A 25,885-nucleotide genomic window follows, 5' to 3' on the forward strand; every position below is an offset into this window, starting at 1 on the left:
CAGTGTTTGTGTGAGATAATACCAGAATCAAAGTGCTGTGGATTCACCAAAACGATTGTTGACATCAAATTGAATGAATATTTGGTCAATTTTATTCATTGGTGTTATTAATTGGCCCAATATTGGCCCAAGCAGAGGGTCACCCCTTTGAGTCTGGTCTGCTTGAGGTTTCTTCCTCAGAGGAAGTTTTTCCTTACCACTGGGGTTGGTAAGGTTAGACCTTACTTGTGTGAAGTGCCTTGAGGCAACCTTGTTGTGATTTGGCGATATATAAATAAATGAAAATGAAATAAATAAATGAAAATGCAATTAAGAAAATATCTATGGCTTGGCGTGGGTTGTTGTTTGCCTGGTGGCCTGCACTGTCTTGGTTCTTCTGGATGTTAATCAGTGAAATCGCCTGCTGGAGTCAGTGGTTGCAAAGAAAGCCTGCACCCTCTTGGCCCTTTCTGGAACATCTTTGGACACCACTGCCTTATTACAAGAGAAGGCAAGGAAGCGTGAATCCCCATCAACAAAGAATTGAAAAAGTGGTTGGAACTGATGACTGACATAAAGCAATCTGCGACTTCACCACTCGATGGCATTAAGTCATACCAGAGTAGGTTCTAATTTCCATTGCAGCAGACAATAAACTGGTGGTCTTTAATTGCCTATGAAGAAATGTGTTTGTTCTAAAAACACTGACAGCTGTGGTACCTCTGCAGTAAAAAATGCTGTTTACACAGCATAATCCAGCAAGCGAACACACCAGATCCAAACCGCGTACAGTGTATCAATCTCAGGAAGAGGATATGCGTGGGCATTTCCCTCAACAACGCTGGTCTCATTGTTAAATGTCTGGCTGAGGAAATGCAGAGAAGGAGCAGGACAGACCGTAAAACCACCAGGAAAACATGAATGCAGAATGATCAACTTTTTTGCGTGATTTTAAGAGAGTAATTCAGCTTTCTTTGGATGTCTGTCTGACATGAACTTCACTGAAAAGGTCACTGATTTTTTTTTAAACAGATCTTGTATTTCGCGTGTTTGAGACCAAAGCTGCTTCCATCTTTGTTCTCTATCAGTAAACATTTTCTTTTCTAATACCAGTTACGAAAATCTTGGATTGAAGAAACCTTCTTCAGGAGAGAGTGTGTGAAGTTCATCTCTTCCTCTCGAGAGCTACACAGGTAATGTGACATCTAAATACATTTATATGTCACCAAATACAACATTTGGTAAGGCTGAGCATAAATACAGAGCTGTTTGCTTAGGATGAACCTGTTGCCTCTTTCCAGTTCTTGCAGGAGTAGGGATCATGTGGATTCTTTAATCCTGTATTTTCCTGTGTCTTATTACAGATGTGTACCAGTGTGCCAAGTATGTCAAAGCTTGATCAGGTATTTGTGAAGTTTTGCTATTTTTTATTATTATTTCACCACAACGTTTTAAGTTCCTTTTCTTCTTTTGTTTCCTCTGATGTCTCGTAAGACCATTCTTATAGACAATTTAATTTATTTCATTTATATTGCACCAAATCACAACAAAGCTGCCTCAAGGCGCTTCACATGACTAATGTCTAATCTTACTAACCCCTCGAGCAAGCGCACAGGTGACAGTGGTAAGCAGAAACTCCTGATGATGTTGAGGAAGAAACCTCAAGCAGACCAGACTCAACGGGGTGACCCACTGTTTAGACCATTTGAATAGTTACAAAGTTTTTACAAAGCTGAAGAAACGGGAAACATAAAAAACCAGAGTAACATAAAAAAGTGCATTATTGAGATGACCACGCACATATTTTAATGGGTCACATGCTCAAAGTGGTGGAACTCCAGTGAGCCATGCTAAGAACAAGTGCAAGCAATCATTATTTTATTAAAGAGTCATTATTGTAACTGTATACAGAAATCAAACCAATCAAAGATTGCACACCACAGTTTCTTTCAATGTTTACCGAAATTAACACCACAATACATTAATTCTAATGACACAAGATCATTTGATCCAAATCATTCAGACTTGTAGACAAATCCCAACTTTGCCCTGCGATTGGCAGAACAAGTAGAGGATTAATGGAGTCAGTGAGTTGGCAAAATTACTGTAACACTGTAAAAACATATTCAGGTCTGAAATTTGGGGTTCTGGTAGATACAGTTGAGGATCTAGTGAATTTCCTATTAGGGTCATGTTGTCATTTTTTCAACATTCATAGTGATCACAGCATAAAATAAAGACAGTGTGAAGTTTTGTTCCTAATTGTAGGAGCTGTTGGCCACAGAGGCCACTGATGCTTGTGTTAATTTGCTATAACTAGAAGCAAAAATGTTGAAAATATATAAACTTCTCAGTAAGTTATTTTAAAAAAATAAAACTACAAATTGGATTTCGAGCAGGAGACCAGTCAAAGGAAAGCCACCAGATATAGAATCCAAAGTGTCAATGCAGGCTGTCTATTAATAGGAAAACAATTATTTCAACAGTTGCAGAAAAGGAATGTGGAGCTGCCTACATATGGAAAGTCATTGTTGGTTCAGGGCTGCTGTCCTGGATGATGCTGGTCTCAATGGACAATAAAATTACTTTGCACCTTTGGAAAAATCATAGCAAAGATTTCTGGAATGTATTTCTAGCTCAATCCAAATCTTTCAAGGTTCATGAAAATGGGATCAGAATAATTTGAGTCATTGTACTAGCATCTGGTAGGTTTGTGGTTAGCACTGTTGCTTCACAACAAGAAGGTCATGGGTTTGATTCCGACCTGTGTCTTTTCTCTGTGGAGTTTGCATGTTTGTCTGGGTTTCCTCCAGGTGCTTCTCCCACATTTAAAGAAAACCAAAAGCCAACAAATAGATGTAGGTGATAAAGTAACCTTTCTAATAGATTTTTCTTCTATTTAAACACAAGATCAATTTTTCGTCTTTTAGCTGCTCCCATTCGCTCAGGGTAACCACAGTTTATTTGCCGTGGATCTGCATATTGACACAAGACAAATGACATTTAATTCATGTTTGTTTCTATTGGCTAGGTGCTGTTGTGGCCGCCTGATTGGAGAACACAATTGGGAAGCTTCCATTTCCCCCATATCACTCAATACTGGTCCTGGACATGAGGAGGAGAACTGGTCCATGGAGCTTCACACTAAGCTCAGTAATACCAATGCGTATGGCACAATCGACTTCCACAACAGCGCCACACGTGTCTGTCGAGCTAAGGTGTGTGAATCTGCTCAAGGGAAGTTAGCTTATTTCAACTTTCTTTCTTTCTTTCTGTATTTCTTTCTGTCTTTCAAGTGATGACTCTTGAAGTTAAAGCTGTATGGCCTCTGGGTTTTTAAAAATTTAAGTCATGAAAAGAATTTTCTTTGGCACCACTATAATTTGATTTTTTAGCATTTAAATATGGGATTCATAATGTAATATTGCCAGTATGATCAAAATACATGCTGTTTGTGTGGACAAACAGCCCCCCGCGACCCTTAATTGGACTAAGTGGTTGAAAATGTGTGTGTGTGTGTGTGTGTGTGTGTGTGTGTGTGTGTGTGTGTGTGTGTGTGTGTGTGTGTTTAAAAGCCCATGGGATATTTACTCTACATGGAGGGTGGCGCCGTTGTGTTCTCTGAGCAATTTTATGTCATTAGTACCTGATTAAATGATAATGTAAGTTAAGAAAAAGCCAGAAGCAGTTCAGTGTATTTCCTCTGCAGTATGCTCGTGTGGCTGTGGACTCAAACCCAGACCTGCTGCTCCAGCTGATGCTGAGGGAGTGGCAGATGGAGAGACCCAAGCTGCTCCTGACTGTGCACGGAGGCACAGAAAACTTCACGCTGCCACCTAAAGTGAAGCAAGCTTTCAGCAAAGGACTGATCACTGCTGCCCTCAGCACAGGCGCGTGGATACTCACTGATGGCATTAATACCGGTTGGTGTTGTAAATAACTGCATGATTTATGTGTGTTTGTGCCTATAATATTTCTTACTCATTTTTTGACTTTCACACATCAGTGTGGTATTGTAGTGGTGTGATTAATCCTTTTTTTTTACTGGACAGCCTCATTTGAGGAAACTAGTCACAGCAGGAATCATGCTGTGGGAAAGTACAGAAGTAATTAGTTGATTAATCTATTATGTGATTGTTAGAACAATAATTTTGTTTTGAAAGGTGATTAAATAATTTGTCGAGGAAAAAAGAAAAGTCGCGTTTTTTAACAGCTTTTTATTTTTTATTTTCAGTGTTATTTGTCATTTTTAAACTCAAATTAGCTGATTTATTCCACTTTAAACACATTATAAATGGCTTTAAACAAAGTACATTATTATTATTATTATTATTATTATTATTATTAAATCAGATATAATATTGAGACAACTGATTTAACTGGATTTAATCTCTTTTACATCTATGACGGCCTGATTTAAAGATATTTTTATATTTATATATATTATATATTATATAATATTATAATTATATATTATATATTATATTTATATTTAAAAGTTTAGGTACAGTATCTCAGGGTCTTGTTAGGGGCCCCGTCACACGAATGAAGCATGAATCAGCCCAAATGGGAAAAACAACCAATATTCGAGCCACATTCGTGAGGGACAGACATTTGTACAGCCATGTATGAATGCCGTACAAATACCCAGAATGTATGTCAAAGCCGCCACAAATGATTCACGCACATTTGTGCAGCAGATCCCAAAGCCAGGTCTACTACCCAGAGGCCGGTCAAATGCGGACACAACACAGAGCAAAACACGTAAAAATAAAATAAGAAAGACAAAGAATAAAAAGATCACAACACGAAACCCAACACGAGCACAACACAAGTGTAGAGTGCATGTGCCCTGGCTTCACAAATGTGCCGACTGCTGTAAGAATGCTGCACAAGGAATTCGAATGCAGGTCATATTTGCCCAAATGTAGCTTGAATCCTCATTCGTGTGGCATTTGGGCTTATTCATGCTTGAGTGTGACAGGGGTATCACAGGTGTGGGTAAGTTAGAGCGTGAGATCAATAGATGGTGTGGGGTGGCATCTGAAATTTTACGAATGCTATTGTGGTGAAGCAGGAGCTGAGCTGGAATGCGAGGCTCTCAATTTACCACTCAGTTTATGCTCCTATCCTCGCCTTTGGGCATGAGCTTTGGGCTTTGAGCTTTGACTGAAAGAACAAGATTGCAGATACAAGTGGCGGAATTGAAATTCCTCCGTTGGATATCTGGCCTTACACTCCTGGACAGGGTGAGAAGCTCGACTATCCGGAACAGACTTGGAGTAGAGCCGCCGCTTCTTCACATCAGAAGGAGCCAGCTGAGGTGGTTTAGGCACCTGATGAGGATGCCCACTGGTTGTCTCCCTACGGAGGAGGCAACGTGGAAGACCCAGGACACACTGAAAGGATTATATTTCCCAGCTGGCTTGGGATAACCCAGGAAGAACTACAGGATATGGCTGATGATAGGGAAGGGTGGACAGAGCTGCTTACTGTGCTGCGACCGTGACCGTGAATGAATATTTTCAGTAAGCTAGCGCAGGTCGCCAGGGGGCCTCGTTTATAATTCTGTACATGCACAGTAAACATGCTGCTTTTCCCAAACATGAATTGGTGTTCATAAATGAAGAATGCTCTTATTAACATTAAAATATTTGAGGTGACAACATATTGTATAATTTACCATTAGCATACTGCATTGCAAGTAAGTGAGTGTGTCCTAAATTCCATTTTTAAATTGATTTTAAATGTTTCAATTTTAGGCCCCACAAACAAAAATTTGGAGGGGTGTATCGGAGTCACTCTGTCTGTCTGTCAGTCTGTGGATTGTGTAACCAGGACTCCCAATTCATTTGTTGATTTGTTTTTGTTTTTTTTTTTACAGTAGAAACAGACATGCATTATGGAAAATATCTCTGGTCCAGCATTGTCAAAGGGAGACTTTTTGTTCTTTTTAACATCATATTTGTCAGTTTCATTTATGGGTGATTCTTAGACTACGGGCACTTATTATGTCCTTTGATCATATTGTATGAAAAACAGAAAAAAGGGGAAATTTCACACTTTTATAGTTATATTTACAATGAAAGTGTGTTAAGAAATTTGTTCTAGTAGTCTATGATGACTTTTTCACCTTTTTTCAGCATCATTATATGCAAATATTGCCGTTTTGTGCTTGTCCCACACCCAGAATTTTGATCTTCAATGATAAAAATGAATGGTAAAGAAACGTTTTTTCTAATGTTTTAAAATATCTCTGAATAAAATATCAGTAAAATAATCAAAACATAATTGGGGTATTCAATGTCATACAACTGTTGTGATTTTTTTAAACAAAATGTAGTTGTCCCACACTATTGCCGTAATTTCCATCACAACACTGTAATGTCCCTTTAAACAGTTTGTATGAAAGATTGTTTGGGTAGTTTCTATGGAGATAAACAGTGACATCAGAGCACATGTATATAGTGCCAAATCACAACAAACAGTTGCCCCAAGGTGCTTTATATTGTAAGGCAATGGTGTGGTGGAAATTACATTTACAAGGCCAATAGTGCCCGTAGTTAAAGAATCACCCTTATAGACCAGTTTGTTAATGGACGTGTTTCATCACAAAAAAAATTGTGAGCACTGTGGGAGAGAGGCGGTATCATTGTGTTGAGCTTGATCACAGATTTATAGTAAAATAATTTATCGATTTAATATGGGTGCTATAAATAGTTGCAGATATGTGCTGTATGCGAGTTGATTGCCTCCATTACTTTTTTCCCCATTCAAGTATAAGTTGCAGCACCTCCCAAACTACTAAAAAACCTGTGCCTCCAGAAAATATGGTATGTATCTTTTGCTCTTTACTAAGGTCACTCTAACTCTCTGGAGACCTTCATGTGTGCACCTTGGAAGTTGGGTGTGTAGCATTTGTAATTTTTCTTAATTCTGTAATTTTTTTGTCACACACTGTGTCACTCTGTCTGTGTTATGTGATCATTTCTTTTTTGTTATTTTTACTGCTATTTAGTTATTCCTCCCCCATCCACAGCACATCTGCCACATGTGTTGCGGATGGGGGGGCACAACACACACGCGGCACTCTGGCATGCCACGTGTGTTGCTGTTTTGCAACACCACACTCATGGAGGCACTTAGACAAACTACAGAGCCAGCTCGAAAGTGATCGTCTGCTCACTATTGCCGTGCTAACAGTGCGAATGGCCACACATTTTGTAAGTGCCAAACGAGCAGTGTTAGATGTTCATGTGTGTCACCTGGAATTTGGCCGACACCTGCTGTGAGAGGGATCGAATGTGCTCTCACAGGTGACACTGTCTTTCAGCCGCTGGTGTGCGCAAATAGTTGTAGCAACAAGTGTACGAGGCATTGGAGGCAGCTCCGATTTGAGACGTATTGCATATGATTCCTGCTTCGTGTGCAATTCAGCCACATTCATTCTATGTGTGAAGGGGTCCTTAATCATGTATTATTTTTGATTTAGTCATTAATTCTGAGCTAACTGTATGTAAACAACACTTAATGTTTGATCACTTACCAAACAAGTACAAAAGTGAGTTTAATAATTGACAAAGAATACTTTTGAATAAAATGTACGCATGGCTTGGGTGATTTTAATAATGTCCACAATATTTTAAATTCTATATTTAAAAAAATGAATTGAAAATGAAAAAAATAATTGTGTGAGTGAAAGAGGCCCCAGGAGGAGAAAATGGGAGAAAACTGGACCAAGATGGGTCACAAATGACATCATCCTGTAAAATCCCAGCGAGGCTTGGAAAGTCCCGGCAATTCCAGCGAGCCTTTGGTATGACAATTATTTCAGGCTACTTTTTTTTTAGAAATATCAAAAACAAAAAAGGGAAGAGTTTTAGAAGAAGGGTGGAGGGAGCTTTCCCAAGAGAATATAAAAAGATGCCCAAGCAGAGCTAGGATGGGATAATCCCGGAATTGCCCCGGATTATACCTGTCAACTGCCTTTTGACGAATAAACCTTTTTGCATCAGACTTGGCTGGAATCCTGCTTCTAAGATTTATTGAAGCTGCTAGAGGTTTTTCTTTTGACTCCTCATAATCAAACAAGCCAAAACTGGCCATTTTTCCTTTTATAAATCAGTTAAACCTCAAATAGAATGTGTGTGGGTGTTGTGTTGCGTTGTTTCATCAGCTGTATTCACATCCTCTCTAGGTGTGTCTAAGTATGTTGGTGAGGCAGTAAAAGTATTTGGGAGCCATAACCTGAGGAAGAGAAACACAGTTGGGCTCACACCTTGGGGTGTGATTGACAACAGCAAAGACCTGATCGGCACAGATGTGAGTATTTATTGTTCAACAACATTACTCCTCCTTAACATTTTGACAGTATTCATAGATTTATGAGTCGGGATGCATTGATTTGCAGAGGACCTACTCAATATACACACAGTAGGGCTTCTTTGCAGTACAAAAAAAAATGTTAGCATATGCATTGTGAAACTGAGAATTAATAGTCATTTCCAGTGGACACTATGATACTGCAGTGGTGGTAAGACATACAGTATAATGTATAATTGTCAAGAATGTGTGGCTTTGTCTCACTGCAGTGCTGAGAAATGTTGGTTTCTCAGAATGCAACAGATAGAGAACAACGCCCTACTTTTTCTGGATCCAGTTCAAAACTTCTCAGTCGCCCCTCGAATTATGTGTTATGTTTATGTTTCATGCTTGAATCATGATCTGACTATGATTACATTTCAAACATACAGTATTCCAGTTGAGTCCTGCACTGTTGTGGTTTGTAGCTCAGATTTTGATTTGGTTTCCTTCAACATTCCTCAGGTGTTCAGGCCCTATCAGCCACTGCGCCAACCCCTGAGTAAGAGGGCCAGTCTTAATGGTTTCCACTCCCACTTTTTGTTGGTGGATGATGGAACCTTGGGAAAATATGGTTGCCAGCAAGGCTTTAGGCGGAAGCTTGAGAAACACATCCAGCTGCAGAAGATACACCCTCGTGAGTCAGTGTGTCTGCATGTACATCTTTTTGAATAACTTAGGAAAGCACATGATACCTACTCTGCCAATCACTCTATAGGACTGAACCAAGGAGTCCCAGTGGTATGTGTGGTGGTGGAGGGAGGACCTAACATTGTATCCACAGTGCTGGAGTGTGTTAGCAGCGTGCCTCCTATACCCGTGTTTGTGTTTGAGGGATCAGGCAGGGCTGCTGACCTTCTTGCCTTCTTACACAAGCAAACTGCTATAAACAGGTAAGTATACTTTAATGTATCCAGAGGAAGTAGAAGAAATTTGGAGATCCTGACTGACATTCAAATCACACTGAGTATCCTGTTGTGAAGGCAGATACAAAAACGAGTTGCGCAGAGGGTGCAAGTTCATACCCACCTTGCCATTTAAGTGATAGGGAATACTGGTGTGGGCAGCACGGTGCCTTAGTGGTTAGCAAGGTTACCTCACTGCAAGATCATAGGTTTGCTTCCCACTTGGTCCCTTGTGTACAGAATTTGCATGTTCTAAGCGTATTTACAAGAGTTCCTTCCCAGAACTCCGGGTTCCAAAAAACGTGCAGGTTATTTGAATTTGTAACTCTAATTGACCATAGGTGAGAGTGTAAATGTGATTGTCTGTCTATATGTGGCACTGCGATAGATTGGCGACTTGTCTTTGGTGTACCCCACCTTTCGCCCAATGCCTGCTGACATAGCCCCACAAGTGTAGTATTTACATGATGTCAACCAGTCCGTGGCACCTATCCTTCCACTTAAACTGAACTGCACAAGACACATCGACAAGTGTTTGCTCATATTTCATTGGAATGTTGTTTTCAATTTATTTTCATTGTGGAAGCATATGCATCTACATTATAATAGCCAAGTAGCCTCTGTGGGCGTGTGTGTGTGTGTGTGTATGGCTTTGATCATGGAAAAACCAGGGAGAGCTGCCATTTTCCATTTGGTATGCTTATGTATTTTGGAGACATCAAATTTAAATTCAGTTTGTCTGTTAGGCATACATGTGGTGGGGAACTACATGTCTAAATTGGGTTGACACTTGACAAAACCACATCTCCTTCAAGGACTAAGTACACAACTCAGGATGGGTAAATGGATTGCATTTATATCGCACTTCTTCATCAATATCAGAAGCTCAAAGCACTTTACAGTAAGTAATGCCTCGCATTCACACACCAATGTCAGGGTGCTGCCTTGCAAGGCGCTCACTACACACTGTGAGCAACTTTGGAATTAAGGACCTTGCCCAAGGGCCCTAAGTGATTTTACAGCCAGATGGGGGTTTGAACCGAGGATCATCTGGTCTCACTGCTTAAGCACTACACCATCACTTCCCCATGTAACTCAACTCTTTGTACAGGCATGTTGATGATTTGCATTGACCTGACGACTGGAATAGGTCAATCAAGTACGCATTTTCAAACTTCTTCAGATCCAGAATGAAGTGGAAGATCTAACGGGCCTTGAATGCTATTTTATGATTCTCTCTACTGTTTTCCAGTAGTTGAAGTCACTGATTTCAAGTCTTTGGAATGACAAAAATGGCACTGTGTTGCCAGAACTGTCTGCTTTAGGTCTATACACCCTCAAGTCTACAATCTTCAAATAAATAACACACCATACCACCATCACACACCCATCAGCCACTAGAACCTGGTTCCAAGGTTTTTTTGGACCTAATGCATGGCTAACCTGACAAATTATGTGATGTAAATGTTAACAGTCATAATTTTAATACTTTGTTTGTTTTAGGCAGTTGGATGCTGACATTAAAGATGGCTTCCTCGTTAGTATTGCAAATGTGCTTTCAGTAGAGGAGACAGAAGCTTCTCGCCTCTACACTCTCCTCCTGCAGTGTATGGACCATAGACAGTCTGTAAGTCATTCTTCCAAAATCCTGTGGATACACTGAAGAAAGGGAAAAACACTTTTAAAAAAATCATTATTTTATCTTTAATGCAAACAAAAGGGGACGGTGGTAGTAACAGAGGCCAGCAGGTGTCGCTGTGCAGATGTAGTTAGTAAACCTCACTCCCAACAGCTCAAAAGGATTCTCTGATCACAAGGCCAGAGCCTTGGGTTTTAGCCTTCTGGTTACAGAGTCCGACTCCCATGCCAGAGCTCGTGAGTTCGCGTCCCGAGGGGAGCGAATGGGCGGAGTCATAACAACACAATGCAGAGTGCAGCCGCTACACGGTGCCACATCGGAGTGCTGTGTATTTTAGCTACCGATTGTCCTTCCTGAGGACATCTGATCTTATTCTATTGTTTTGGAGGTGCAAATGTTTTTGGTTGAGTGTCTCCAGATGATTTAACTTTTGGAGATTAATCAAAGGTCAAGGCCTTCAAATATATAGCCGAAAAAAAAACACAACGCTTTTTCCAGGATATCGTCATAAACAGTGCTGCAGTCAAAACAAATGTTTATGCTTACTACTAAGATTTATGTATTTTAATAAGATTTACATCCAGTTGGATGACATAGTTTTAACATAAACTGATAAACATAATATGAGACATATTTGTTGGTTAAACCGGTTGTTTGTATTTCAAAGAGATTGGATTTATTCATGAAACATAAAACTAGTTGTTATGTATTTAAAACACTTTGGGTTTATGAGTACTACTGCTCCATAAATCTCCTTACCTCAGCCAAGGAGGTGATGTTGTTAGTGCTGTTTGTCTTTTTTCAGGATTAGGTAAAAAATTCAGAACTGATTCTCATGCAACTTGGTGGAGGGGTGGGTTGGTGGGCCAACGAGGAATCCAGTAGCTTTTGGGATGGATCCAATTAATGGGGGAGATCTAGGAATCTTTTTAATCTTTCTTTAACACTGTAAGATGACTTGGTGGATTTTCTGTCAGTTTCTCACAAATTAATACATAGTCTCTGACGAAAAAAATAAATAAATCAGGTTTTCACATTATAAGCCATTTTAGCAATATATATAATTTAATTTGTAGATCCCAGATTTTATGTATCAAATGGTGGTTCTATGGTGGTGCAATTTTATTGGGTGAAAGATAACAATTATTAAACACTATAAAAATCGATCAAGTTACATTACTTGTGTGTTGTGATGCCTTGAATATATATTACAGGTAATATTTTTAGTGAATACTTACTAGTGTACCACAATACAGTTTTCAGTAACCCTTCCAGCTCAGTGTTTGAATGTGTTTGCTTGTCAGATAACTATTTTTGACTCAGAGTCAGAGGACCAGATGGGACCAGATGCAGCCATTTTGACCTCTTCACTTAAAGGTACCGTACTGCTGTTGGTTATGATACAGAATTACAGTTTGTGACTGCTGACATTTAAATGTTGCTTATTGTTTTTGGCTGTGTGGTTTTTGATGAACAGGCACAAATGCCAGTCCAGCAGAGCAGCTAAGTATAGCCCTAGCATGGGACAGGGCTGACGTTGCGCAGAAAGAGGTCCTGGTGTCCGGACGGAATTGGGAAGTAAGACCGACCAATCATTTGTCTTATTAAAGGCCATAATTGCACATGATAACTGCAAATATAAGAACTGCAACACCCATGACTTTTATTGCCTTCACCTATGACCATGTTCAAACTTACCAGTAACTATGATATCATGCCAAATTAAATAACTGGCACATGTGGTTAGCACGCTTCCATCACAAAGAGAAGGACTCTGGTTCAAGACCACCTGTGCCCCATGCATCATGTACGTCTGGAGTTGCGTCAGGAAGAGCATAACTTGTGCCAAATCAACATGTTGATGCATACCAGATCCGCTGTGGTGATCTTGAGCAAAAACAGGAGAGGCGAAAATAAATCACATCACATAATTGTAACATTTTGGGGTCAAAGGTTTAATGGTTCACAGAACATTTACACACACACACACAAACACACAAAAACAAGTGACAGTGGCCTTAGTTGCCACCAGGACCCTATGATTAGCAACATGCCTTCACAAGCAGTTTGATAGGTCTGTCTGTCTATTTAACGGTATGGTCCATGCAGTGGTGGTCACAGTTCTGCTATTAGCAAAGCTAACTTTTTTGTTTGCGGATTAGCTTTTCAGCTAACTTTGAAAACCATCAGCGGACCAACTAGCTTCCGCTAACTTTCAGTCTGCTAACATTTTATTATTTTTTTTTTTTTTGCTGATGAAGTGAGTAAAGTTTAACAATCAAAAACATTTGTAAACCCTAAAATCATACACTATATATATATATATATATATATATATATATATATATATATATATACATACGAGGGCTGTCAATAAAGTATAGGTCCTTTTTATTTTTTTCAAAAACTATATGGATTTCATTCATATGTTTTTATGTCAGACATGCTTGAACCCTCGTGTGCATGCGTGAGTTTTTCCACGCCTGTCGGTGACGTCATTCGCCTGTGAGCACTCCTTGTGGGAGGAGTCATCCAGCCCCTCGTCGGAATTCCTTTGTCTGAGAAGTTGCTGAGAGACTGGCGCTTTGTTTGATCAAAATTTTTTCTAAACCTGTGAGACACATCGAAGTGGACACGGTTCGAAAAATGAAGCTGGTTTTCGGTGAAAATTTTAACGGCTGATGAGAGATTTTGAGGTGATACTGTCGCTTTAAGGACTTCCCACGGAGCGAGACATCGTGCAGCGCTCCCAGGCGCCGTCGTCAGCCTGTTTCAAGCTGAAAACCTCCACATTTCAGGCTCTATTGATCCAGGACGTCGTGAGAGAACAGAGAAGTTTCAGAAGAAGTCGGTTTCAGTATTTTATCTGGATATTCCACTGTTAAAGGAGATTTTTTTTTAATGAAAGACGTGCGGACGGGTCCACGCGTCGGGACGCAGCCGGCGCGGTGCGGCGGCACAGGAAAAAACACCTCCGTGTTGATAACCATTTGTAAAATCCAGGCGGCTTTTGATGGCTTTCAGTGGAGTGAGTATATGAGAATTGTTTAACAGCTGGACATGTTCCAACTTGTCCTTAAGGCTTCCAACGGAGGTGTTTTTCCTGTGGCGGAGCGTCGCGGCGGCTGCGAGCCGACGCTGCAATCCACCCGCACGTCTTTCATTAAAAAATCTCCTTTAACAGTGGAATATCCGGATAATATGCTGAAACCGACTTCTTCTGAACTTCTCTGTTCTCTCACGACGTTCTGGATCAATAGAGCCTGAAATGTGGAGGTTTTCAGCATGAAACAGGCTGATGGACGGCGCCTGGGGACCGCTGCACGACGTCTCGCTCCGTGGGAAGTCCTTAAAGCGACAGTATCACCTCAAATCTCTCATCAGCTGTTAAAACTTCACTGAAAACCAGCTTAAATTTTTCGAAACGTGTCCACTTCGATGTGTCTCACAGGTTTAGAAAAAATTTTGATCAAACAAAGCGCCCAGTCTCTCAGCAACTTCTCAGACAAAGGAATTCCGCGAGGGGATGGACGACTCCTCCCACAAGGAGTGCTCACAGGCGAATGACGTCACCGACAGGCGTGGAAAAACTCACGCATGCACACGAGGGTTCAAGCATGGTCTGACGTAAAAGCATATGAATGAAATCCATATAGTTTTTGAAAAAAATAAAAAGGACCTATACTTTATTGACAGACCTCGTATATATTCTATTTCTACCTCATTTTCTTATTTTATTGTATTGTTACAAGTACTGTTATTATTATTGCTTATCCTTGCACCACGCTGTTTGATGCACATTTTCCTCAACTCGCACCCATCTTGTGTGTTTTTTTAAGAGCTGATGTAACGTGAATTTCTCCACTGTGAGATCAATAAAGTCTTATCTATTAATGGTTATTGAAGCTAACTTTTCGGTTAGCTGTGCCAACCACTGGGTCCATGTGCATGTTAAAGAATACCAATGTGGGAGGGTTCACTGGTCATCAACTGTATCTACCAGAACCCCAAATTTCAGAGCCTTTGTGGTGTTATTTACGAAAATGTTGCAGACCCACTCAATCACTGATTTGCTGATTGATTTCAGTTATTGCTTTGATAATCGCAGGGAAAAGCAAGCAGACAGACAGAAAATGGTCTGAAGTCATAACTACTCTCACTTCGCGGGTCGTAAATTGGAATCATTTTAGTTCATAGTTGCAGAAATTGTTATTTCTTATGCTGTTTCCAGGCTGGTTCTCTGGAGCAGGCAATGCTGGATGCTTTGGTGATGGACCGCGTCAGTTTTGTGAAACTACTCATTGACAATGGCATGACTATGACCCGCTTCCTTACTGTGCATCGCCTTGAGGAGCTCTATAACACGGTTACATAATGCATTAACCTGCTTAATCTACTTTTGTCATTTGGGAGTCTTTATATGAATAGTTTCAAAGCAAAATGCTCCATATCTTTATTTTTATTATTTTGAGAAAATCCCCATTTTTTAAGAATTAGCTTATTATTTGAAATTCAGTAACTCCAAATCCTCTGATATAGACATAGCATGAACAGACAATTGATGTGAAAATTTCTGCAAATCTATCTTTATTAGATTTTTAAAATAAAATACAAACAATAACTGATATGTCTTCAAAATGCTCCATTCACCAATTTTTCTGGAAAATGCTCCATATTCATGATTGTCTTTGGTCACAAAATGCTGTATATTTCAATAATTGCAGGACCATTGTGTCCCAATTTTAGACTTATAGTAATTAGTCATCACTGTACCTATCTTTACTGGCCCACCTTGGACATTAGCCATTTGTTGGTAGAATCCCCAAACATTTTTGGTCACACTGACGCTGTTGATTGGCTTGAGAACACTGAGGGTTTTTCTTTTCTTTTCTTTTTTGCCTCTTTAATAAAAACTGACCATTGAAAGAACTCTGGGCTTAAACTTTTCCAGTTCTTAGTGACCCTTTTTGGGCAAATTATGGTAAACAATTAACCACTGTAGACTGTACAAAACCCATGCTTATCACTGTTAATTTCCAGGGCTTTTGCTTCCGTCATTTCATTTTGAACCATATTTAGGCTTTGTGAAACATTTGACCTCACTCTGTCTGGAGTGTTCTGACAACAATTATGGTGCACTTTCCATGTAAGAACATAAAAAGCATTTGACAAAAACCTATATCACATTTTGGACTTTGATTACCACTATATGCAGAGCTTATCTTAACTCAAACTTCACAAAACAGCATCTGCAGCATTTTGCATTTAAACTCTTCATACTTAGTTAGGTAATTATATAGTTAAGATATGTGACTATAGTATATAAAGTCAGTATAAACATGGGGAAAAGAGAAAGATGTGTATTCTTAAGAATGTCTATTAGAGAATGTGCCATTTGTTGAATCACTGACATTTATCTAAAAATGGCATAAACAGTAAGAAATGCCACGCAAAACATTTTAAGTGAAATATTTTCATCTCACATTACTTTTGCTTGGTTCTCTGTGGCATTTCCTCTTTTGTTTCCCTTTGTCTCTCACTGTCTCTCACAAACAAAGGAATTTCACTTTTCAACAAAAAACAAAGGACCCAATGATTGGTGATTCTGTGCATGTCCCCATTTGGTGTTTATAGAATAGTTTTGGGAATTGTTGTAATGACTAAATCTTGGAGTTATGAATGTAATAGTGTGCACAGTATTTACATCTATAGATCCAAGTTGCTACTAATGTTTACATTGTCATTTCTGACTGCAGCCTTGTGGCCAAACATACAACTTCCTCCACTACCTTGTGGAAGATGTGAAACAGGTGAGGTGGGTTGGAATGAGAACATATAATTTTGTGCCAATTTTAAGACACTTTAGAGACACTCATCATAATCCCATATGCCCAATCAAGACTTTCATATATTTGGAAATATCTGCTTAACATACATTAAATGTATAGTACTATAACATACTTATAAGTCGCACCTGTGAAAAAATGCCCTTTGAAGAGGGGAAAAAACATATACAACCCCAATTCCAATGAAGTTGGGACGTTGTGTAAAATGTAAATAAAACATAATACAATGATTTGCAAATCCTCTTCAACCTATATTCACTGAATACACCACAAAGACAAGATATTTAATGTTCAAACTGATAAACTTTATTGTTTTTGTGCAAATATTGCTCATTTTGAAATGGATGCCTGCAACACGTTTCAAAAAGCTGGGACAGTGTTATGTTTACCACTGTGTTACTCACCTTTCCTTCTAACAACACTCAATAAGCATTGGGAACTGAGGACACTAATTGTTGAAGCTTTATAAGTAGAATTCTTTCCCATTCTTGCTTGTATGACTTTAGTTGTTCAACAGTCCGGGGTCTCCATTGTCGTATTTTGCACTTCATAATGCACCACACCTTTTCATTGGGTGACAGGTCTGGACTGCAGGCAGGCCAGTGTAGTGCCCGCAGTCTTTACTATGATGCCACGCTCTTGTAAAACATACAGAATGTGGCTTGGCATTGTCTTGCTGAATAAGCAGGGATGTCCCTGAAAAAGATGTTGCTTGGATGCAGCATGTGTTGCTCCAAACCTGGATGTACCTTCAGCACTGATGGTGCCATCACAGATGTGTAAGTTGTCATGCCATGGGCACTAACACACCCCAATACCATCACAGATGCTGGCTTTTGAACTTTTGCGCTGGTAACAATCTCGATGGTCTTTTTCCTCTTTGTCCGGAGGACACGATGTCCATGATTTCCAAAAACAATTTGAAATGTGGACTCATCAGAGCACACCTTTCTACTTTATGTCTGTCCCTTTCAAATGAGCTCGGGCCGAGAGAAGATGTTGTTGATGTATGGCTTTCGCTTTGCATGGTAGAGTTTTAACATGCACTTGTAGATGTAGCGACAAAACTGGGTTAACTGACAATGGTTTTCTGAAGTGTTCCTGAGCCCACGCGGTAAGATCCATTACACAATGATGTCTGTTTTTAATGCAGTGCCGCCTGAGGGATTGAGGTCACAGGCATTCCTTGTTGGTTTCGGCCTTGTAGAAAGTTCTCCAGATTCTCTGAATCTTCTGATTATATTATGGGCTGTAGATGATGGAATCCCTAAATTCCTTGCAATTGAACCTTGAGAACATTGTTTTTAACTGTTGGACTATTTTTCCACGCAGTTGTTCACAAAGTGGTGATCTCACCCCAGCTTTGCTTGTGAACAGCTGAGCCTTTTGGGGATGCTCCTTTATGCCCAATCATGACACTCACCTGTTCCAATTAACTGGTCACCTGTGGAATGTTCCAAACAGGTGTTCTTTGAGCATTCATCAACTTTCCCAGGCTTTTGTTGCCCCTGTCCCAGCTTTTTTGAAATGTGTTGCAGGTATCCATTTCAAAATGAGCAAATATTTGCACAAAAACAAAAAAGTCTATCCGTTTGAACATTAAATACGGTATTTTGTCTTTGTGGTGTATTCAATTGAATGTAGGTTGAAGAGGATTTGCAAATCATTGTAGTCTGTTTTTATTTACATTTTACACAATGTCCCAACTCACTGGAACTGGGGTTGTATAAGTAGTACCGACTATAAGGGTTTATGTGTTATGAGCTCTTAATTAGGGATTTTGTGCGAGTTTATTTTATTTAATGCTTTGATTCCAAGGAAAGTTCTCTATAAATAGTCATTATAATTACTATTATTAATAACAAACTTGTGAACTTTCTGTATATAAGTTGCCCTGGAGTAAAAGTCACAGGGTCTCCCAAACTAGTAAGAAAACACTACTTATACTCAGGAAATACCGTACTAAAATACACACTTATTTGGCTTTTCTTTTTTTTTTCTTTTTTTGGGGGGGGGGGGGGGGGGTATTCAAATATTTTTTTCTTGAACCATTGATAAAGTAAATAATTAAACATTACACTTTTTTTTGACAATCTAGGATGTCTAAAGCCATTATTCTTGTGTTAGCAGTTTCAAAATGAATCCGAGAATGCAGGCAGAAACCATGTGAGGAATGAGGGTGATTACAAGGTGATTATTTTCCAATGCATGTGTGAAAACAGTCCAACAACAGTGACTGTTGAAAAAGGTTCAGACAGGAGTCCAAAGAACAAAATACGATCCACAAAACTCAGGCAGAGGGAGGCATCGAGAAAACAGAGATGAAACACAGAGAAGCACGGGATAGTTAATACTCATAGAAGATAATATGGAAGGAACAAACACTCAACACTTACAAAAGGAGTGAAACAAGATGATGGAACACTTATGTAAACCATGGGGGAACCAAGGAGAAGAATATGGCAACAAAACAGGAAATAATGCAGGCTTAAATAGTGGAAGACAAATCAACAAACGAGTGACAGGTGCGCAAGAATAGGGAAGACACAAGATACACTTACAGAAAAGAACACACAGAGTAACACTAACGTTAAAAGAATTACAAGGATGGGTAGAAACTAAATCATCACATAATGACACTCAAACTGAACAGAGAACCACATAACAACCAAGTGTTAAGAAAATAAGGGCAGAAAACAAACATGGAACTCAAAGATGTGACAGACTGCATACAGGGAGGAACAACATGAATGACAGACATAGACAGGGGACAGAACACAAATACAGTGCACCAAAATACAATACAAAACACAATGATAATCAACACAAGGGCACAAATGGGGGCCACATCACAACAAATAACTCACAAAGGACAACAGACACAAACAGGGGACAGAACGCAAAGACAACTCACAAAAAGGGCACAGACAGAACACAAAGACCATTAACATAAGGGTACAGACAAGGGGTAAACCACAACAATTACACAATCCTATGTACAAATGTAACTGTATTAAAACCACATGCATAGACTGTATGAGTGATGCTGTATCTCTGTATGTGTAGACCTCCCTGCCAGTTGGTTACCGTCTGTCCCTGATTGACATGGGCCTGGTGATCGAATATCTCATAGGAGGGGCATACCGCAGTACCTACACCCGAAAACATTTCAGAACTGCCCATAGTCGCCTACAGCACAAGGTAGTACAGGCTTCTGTGTCACACTAACATTAACATCAAGGCTGGGCAAGTAGAACTTATTTGACTGGAGTGGAGCACCATGTAGTTATCCAAACACAATACAAAATGTAACAAGCAGCATAATGTTGAAAAATGGATTACCTCTAGAACTAAGTGAAATCAGTTATTGCCTTTTGTATTTTTTTTTATATATAGGCAATATTTGTGCGTTGATGAAGTTTTATTTTGGTATTCAGTATGAGATTTTGATATGCAGGATCTTCATTTTTGATACTCTGTGTGCTTCTTACTCTGTGTGCTGCTATACAATTATGCTGGTGGAACCTCAATTTCCCCGAGGGCATCTTCCCAAGGGATCAATAAAGTTCTGTCTAATCTCATCTAATGTTACTCTGTGCATTTACACATTTTACAGCCTTTGTAAACATTGTAAACATGTTTTTAAAGAACTTTCTATTCTACATTTTACACCCTTTTCAAACATTTTGAAATTTGTTTCTATTCTTCTATTTTTACCTTTTGTTATATTTTAAATATAATTTTTTAAACGTCTTTGGCATAACTAACACATTTTGCCATAAATAATATGAATTCAACTTTTATACATATCCATCCATTTTCTCCCGCTTTATCCGTAGTCGGGTTGCGAGGGCAGCAGCTCAAGCAAAGCCGCCCAGACCTCCAGATCCACACACACCTCCCCCAGCTCCTCCGGGAGAACCCAGAGGCGTTCCCAATTCAGCCGAGAGACGTAGTCCCTCCAGCGTGTCCTGGGTCTTCCCCGGGGCCTCTTCCTGATGGGACATGCCCGGAACACCTCTCCAGCAAGGCGTCCAGGAGGCATCCAGAAAAGATGCCTGGGTCACCTCAGCTGGCTCCTTTCTACGTGGAGGAGCAGCGGCTTGACTCTGAGCTCCTCCCGAGTGACCGAGCTCCTCACCCTATCTCTAAGGGAGTGCCCAGCCACCCTGTGGAGGAAACTCATCTCGCCGCTTGTACTCCCGATCTCGTTCTTTTGGTCATGAGCCAAATCTCATGACCATAGGTGAGGGTCGGAATGTAGATCGATTGGTAAATCGAGAGCTTTGCCCCCCTACTCTCCTCTCTCTTCACCACGATGGTCCAATACAGTGACCGCATCGATCCGTCTGTTAATCTCACGCTCCATCCGTCCCTCAGTCGTGAACACGACCCCGAGATACTTAAACTCCTCCACTTGAGGCAAGGACACTCCACTGACCTGAAGCGGGCAAGGCACCTTTTTCCAGTTGAGAACCATGGCCTTGGATTTGGAGGTGCTGATTTTCATCCCGGACGCTTCACACTCGGCTGCAAACCATCCCAGTGCACGCTGAAGGTCCTGATTTGACGAAGTCAACAGAACCACATCGGCCGCAAACAGCAGAGATGAGATTCTGTGGTTCCCAAACCGGACCCCCTCTACACCCTGGCTGTGCCTAGAAATTCTGTCCATAAAGATAATGAACAGAACTGGTGACAAAGGGCAGCCCTGGCGGAGCATGCACTGGAAACAGGTTTGACTTACTACCGGCAATGTGAACCAAGCTCCGCTGTGGTTGTACAGGGACCAGATTAGCCCTTAGCAAAGGACTCCGGACCCCGTACTCCCCGGAGCACCCCCCACAGGTTGGCCCAAGGGACACGGTTGAATGCCTTCTCCAGATCCAGCACATGTGGACTGGTTGGGCGAACTCCCATGAACCCTTGAGCACCTGATGGAATGTGTAGAGCTGGTCCAGTGTGCTGCGACCAGGGCGAAAACCACACTGCTCCTCCTGAATCCAAGGTTCCAACTATCGGTCAAATTCCTCCTCTCCAGTACTCTGGAATAGACCTTACCGGGGAGGCTGAGGAGTGGGATCCCCTTGTATTGGAACACACCCTCCGTTCCCCCTTCTTAAACAGAGGGAGCACCACCCCGGTCTGCCAATCCAGGCACTGTCCCCGACTGCCACACAATGTTGCAGAGGCATGTCAACGAAGACAGTCCCACAACATCCATAGAACTTAAGGTACTCAGGATGGATTTCATCCACCCGAGGAGCCTTGCCACCAGGAGCTTTCTGACCACCTCGGTGACTTCGGCTGGGTAATGATTAGTCCGCCTCTGAGTCCCCCGTCTCTGCTTCCTCTTTGGAAGATGTGACAATGGAATTGAGAGAGCCTTGAAGTATTCCTTCCACCGCCTGAACACATCCCCAGTCAGGGTCAGCAGCTCCCCACCCGCACTGTAGACAGTGCCGGTGGAGAGCTGCTTCCGCCTCACCTGAGGCGTCAGATGGTTTGACAGAATTTCTTCAAGCCCGACCGATAGTCTTCCTCCATGCCTCCTCGAACTCCTCCCAGATCTGAGTTTTTTGCACTCTGTGACTGCACGGTCCTGCAGCACACTTGGCATGCCGGTACCTGTCAGCTGCCTCCGGGTTTCCACTTACCAACAAAGACAAGTAGGACTCCTTCTTCAGCTTGAGGCATCCTTACTTCCGGCGTCCTCAACCGGGTTCAGGGGATTGCCGCCGCCACAGGTACCAGAGACTTGTGACCACAGCTACGAGCGGCCGCATCGACAATGGAGGTGGAGAACAGGGTCCGCATCGGACTCCATGTCTCCAACCTCCCCTGGGATCTGGGAGAAGCTCTCCCATAGGTGGGAGTTGAAGACCTCGCTGACACAGGGTTCCGCCAGTGTGTTCCCAGCAGACCCTCACATATGTTTGGGCCTGCCAGGTCTGACCGGCTTCCTCCCCTCCCAGCGGATCCAACTCACCACCAGGTGGTGATCAGTCGACAGCTCAGCCCCTCTCTTCACCTGAGTGTCTGAGACACGTGGCCGAAGGTCAGATGATACGACTACAAAGTCGATCATCGACCTCCCGCTCAGAGTGTCCTGGTGCCACGTGCACTTATGGACACCCTTGTGGTCGAACATGGTGTTCATGATGGACAAACTGTGACTAGCACAGAAGTCCAACAACTGAACACCACTCAGGTCCAGAATCGGGGTGAGGCCGTGGCTTCCCTATCACCCACCTCCAGGTCTCACTGTCGCCACCCACGTGGGCATTGAAATCCCCCAGGAGAACAATGGGGTCTCCAGTTGGAGCACTATCTATTACCCCTCCCAGCGACTCCAAGAAGGTCAAGTACTCTGCACTGCTGCTCTGCCCGTAGGCCGAGACAACAGTGAGAGACCTGTCCCCGACCCAAAGGCATAGGGATGTGACCCTCTCATTCATCCGGAGTGAACGCCAAACACATGGCGACTGAGCTGGGGGGCAATAAGCAATGCTACCCCAGCTCTCCGCCTCTACTTGTGGGCAACGCCAGAAAAAGTGGAGCATCCAGCCCCCTCTCCAGGAGTTGGGTACCAGAGCCCAAGCTGTGTGTGGAAGTGAGCCCGACTATCTCTAGTCGGTCTCTCAACCTCCCACACAAGCTCAGGCTCCTTCCCCCCCAGCGAGGTGACATTCCACATCCCAACAGCCAGGGGCTGTGAGCGTGGAGTGGGGGGCCCGCTGGGCCACCCGCCCTCGCCTGCCACCCATCCTCTCTGCACCCGACCCCATGGCCCCCTCTGCAGGTGGTGAACCCACAGGATGGCGGGCCCACGTCGCTCTTTCAGGCTGAGCCCGGCTGGGCCCCGTGAGCTAAGGCCCGACCATCAGGCGCTCGCACGCAAGCCCCAACCCCGGGCCTGGCTCCAGGGTGGGGCCCCAGCTCCGCCATACCAGGTGACGTCTTGGTCCTTGATTTGTACTGGTCATTGGAGCTTCTGAACTGCCCTTAGTCTGACCCGTCACCTTTTATACATATTTAGTCTCTAATCTAGTCTCAGTCTCATCTAGCCTCATCTCTTGTTTAGTGTGAGCAATGACTCTGGGTCTTTGATGTGCACAGGCGGCTGATGTGGGATGCACTGTGGAGAGAAACAAACGAAGATCGTCCTCTCCTTTTCCTTTTTTTTTTATTTGGTTGCCCCAAATTCTGTCTTCTCACTGGTAGATTTATGCACTAAAAATGTATCCATTTTGGTCCTAGTATGTTAGCTAACAATGTTTTCTTTTCCCCCCTTCTTCTTTTGTTGGTTAACAGTGTCTACAGCTATTTTTTTGCGCTTCCCCACTGAAGAACTCTGGCAGTACCCGCACTCTTTTACTACGAAGCCACGCTATTCTAACATGTACAGAATGTGACTTGGCATTGTCTTGCTGAAATAAGCAGGGATGTCCCTGAAAAAGATGTTGCTTGGATGGCAGCATGTGTTGCTCCAAAACCTGGATGTACCTTTCAGAACTGTTGGTGCCATCACAGATGTGTAAGTTGCCCATGCCATGGGCACTAACACACCCCCATTCCATCACAGATGCCGGCTTTTGAACTTTGCACTGGTAGCAATCTGGATGGTCTTTTTCCTCTTTTGTCTAGAGGACACAATGTCCATTATTTCCAAAAACAATTTGAAATGTGGACTCATCAGACCACAGCACACTTTTCCACTTTTCGTCTGTCCATTTCTAATGAGCTCGGGCCCAGAGAAGGTGGCAGTGTTTCTGGATGTTGTTTGATGTAGGGCTTTCACTTTGCATGGTAGAGTTTAACTTGCACTTGTAGATGTTTTCTGAAGTGTTCCTGAGCCCATGCGGCAAGGTCCTTTACACATGATGTCGGCTTTTAATGCAGTGCCCGCCTGAGGGATCGAAAGGTCACAATCATTCTTTGTTGGCTTTCAGCCTTGCAGCTTATGTGTAGAATGTTCTCCAGATTCTCTGAATCTTCTGATTATATTATGGACTGTAGATGATGGAATCCCTAAATTCCTTGCAATCGATCATTGAGAAACATTGTTCTTAAATTGTTAGACTATTTTTCATGCAGTTGTTCACAAAGTGGTGATCCTTGCCCCATCTTTGCTTTGTGAATGGCTGAGCCTTTTGGGGATGCTCCTTTTATACCCAATCATGACAGACAATTAGTGTTCTCAGTTCCCAAAAGCTTGAGTGTTGTTAGAAGGAAGGTGATGTAACACAGTGGTAAACATACCACTGTCCCAGCTTTTTTTTAATTGTGTTGCAGGCATCATTTCAAAATGAGCAAATATTTGCACAAAAACAATAAACTTTATCAGTTTGAACATTAAATATCTTGTATTTGTGGTTTATTCAATTGAATATAGGTTGAAGAGGATTTGCAAATCATTGTATTCTGTTTGTTTTTATTTACATTTTACACAACGTCCCAACTTCATTGGAATTGGGGTTGTACAAACAAAGAGGGCCACAAATTCCCCGGACCAGCATTTCTTCAGAACTGCTCAGCCTTACAAACTCCAGGGGCCTCATGTACAAAGCGTGCTTACGCACAAAAACCTGGTGTACGCCCATCTCCACATCCACCTGCAGATTTATCAAAAGTGACGTGAGTGTGATAATGTGCGGTGCGTCACGTAAAAATCCAAGCTGGCGTATGTATGTTTCTACAGCCTATTGTTCCACTGTAGACATGTAAAGGTGATGTTGGGAACCTATATAGTGTGAAAACAAGAAGTCATCAGAGTGATGTGCACATCACGACACACTGATGAACATTTAACACACCCCATCGGTTGCAATTATATGGATGGATATAAAAGCACGTGCAACGTGATGCGTAAAATGGCACTAACAGTGGTGTTGTCAGAGGACCCTGCAAATGTTTCAATCCGACGTGAGCCTGTATTTGGAGAATGTGAGGATTTACGTCAAAATGAGGATAAATGGCTCATAAACTGGTTTTGATTACCAAGGCCACTGTTACTGGAGGTGCGCACAGAACTGCAGCCAGCCCAGAGTGCAATACGGTGAGGACCCAGGGGTTGTCTGTGCACACACAGGTGCTGACCATGCTGGGCATCCTGGCATCAACCTTGCGCCGAGTTGCAATCATCCAAATGTCAT

The 25,885-nt window shown here is 41.8% G+C and overlaps 1 protein-coding gene across 1 annotated transcript in view; it reads left to right on the top strand.

The window, feature by feature from the left end:
- Positions 1 to 796: 796 nt before the first annotated feature.
- trpm6 (transient receptor potential cation channel, subfamily M, member 6) overlaps positions 797 to 25,885 on the top strand; it is a 97,554-nt gene continuing 72,465 nt past the window's right edge. Inside the window, 14 exon segments of the mRNA XM_034169798.1 lie at positions 797 to 988; positions 1,093 to 1,172; positions 1,344 to 1,382; positions 3,011 to 3,197; positions 3,689 to 3,902; positions 8,177 to 8,301; positions 8,806 to 8,977; positions 9,059 to 9,233; positions 10,749 to 10,872; positions 12,189 to 12,261; positions 12,362 to 12,459; positions 15,113 to 15,250; positions 16,641 to 16,694; positions 19,797 to 19,931. Coding sequence (XP_034025689.1) covers positions 971 to 988; positions 1,093 to 1,172; positions 1,344 to 1,382; positions 3,011 to 3,197; positions 3,689 to 3,902; positions 8,177 to 8,301; positions 8,806 to 8,977; positions 9,059 to 9,233; positions 10,749 to 10,872; positions 12,189 to 12,261; positions 12,362 to 12,459; positions 15,113 to 15,250; positions 16,641 to 16,694; positions 19,797 to 19,931 — 1,632 coding nt within the window. The 5' untranslated portion in view covers positions 797 to 970.

The sequence above is a fragment of the Thalassophryne amazonica genome, chromosome 5 (assembly GCF_902500255.1).
Source record: "Thalassophryne amazonica chromosome 5, fThaAma1.1, whole genome shotgun sequence".
In the NCBI taxonomy this organism is placed as follows: Eukaryota; Metazoa; Chordata; class Actinopteri; order Batrachoidiformes; family Batrachoididae; genus Thalassophryne; species Thalassophryne amazonica.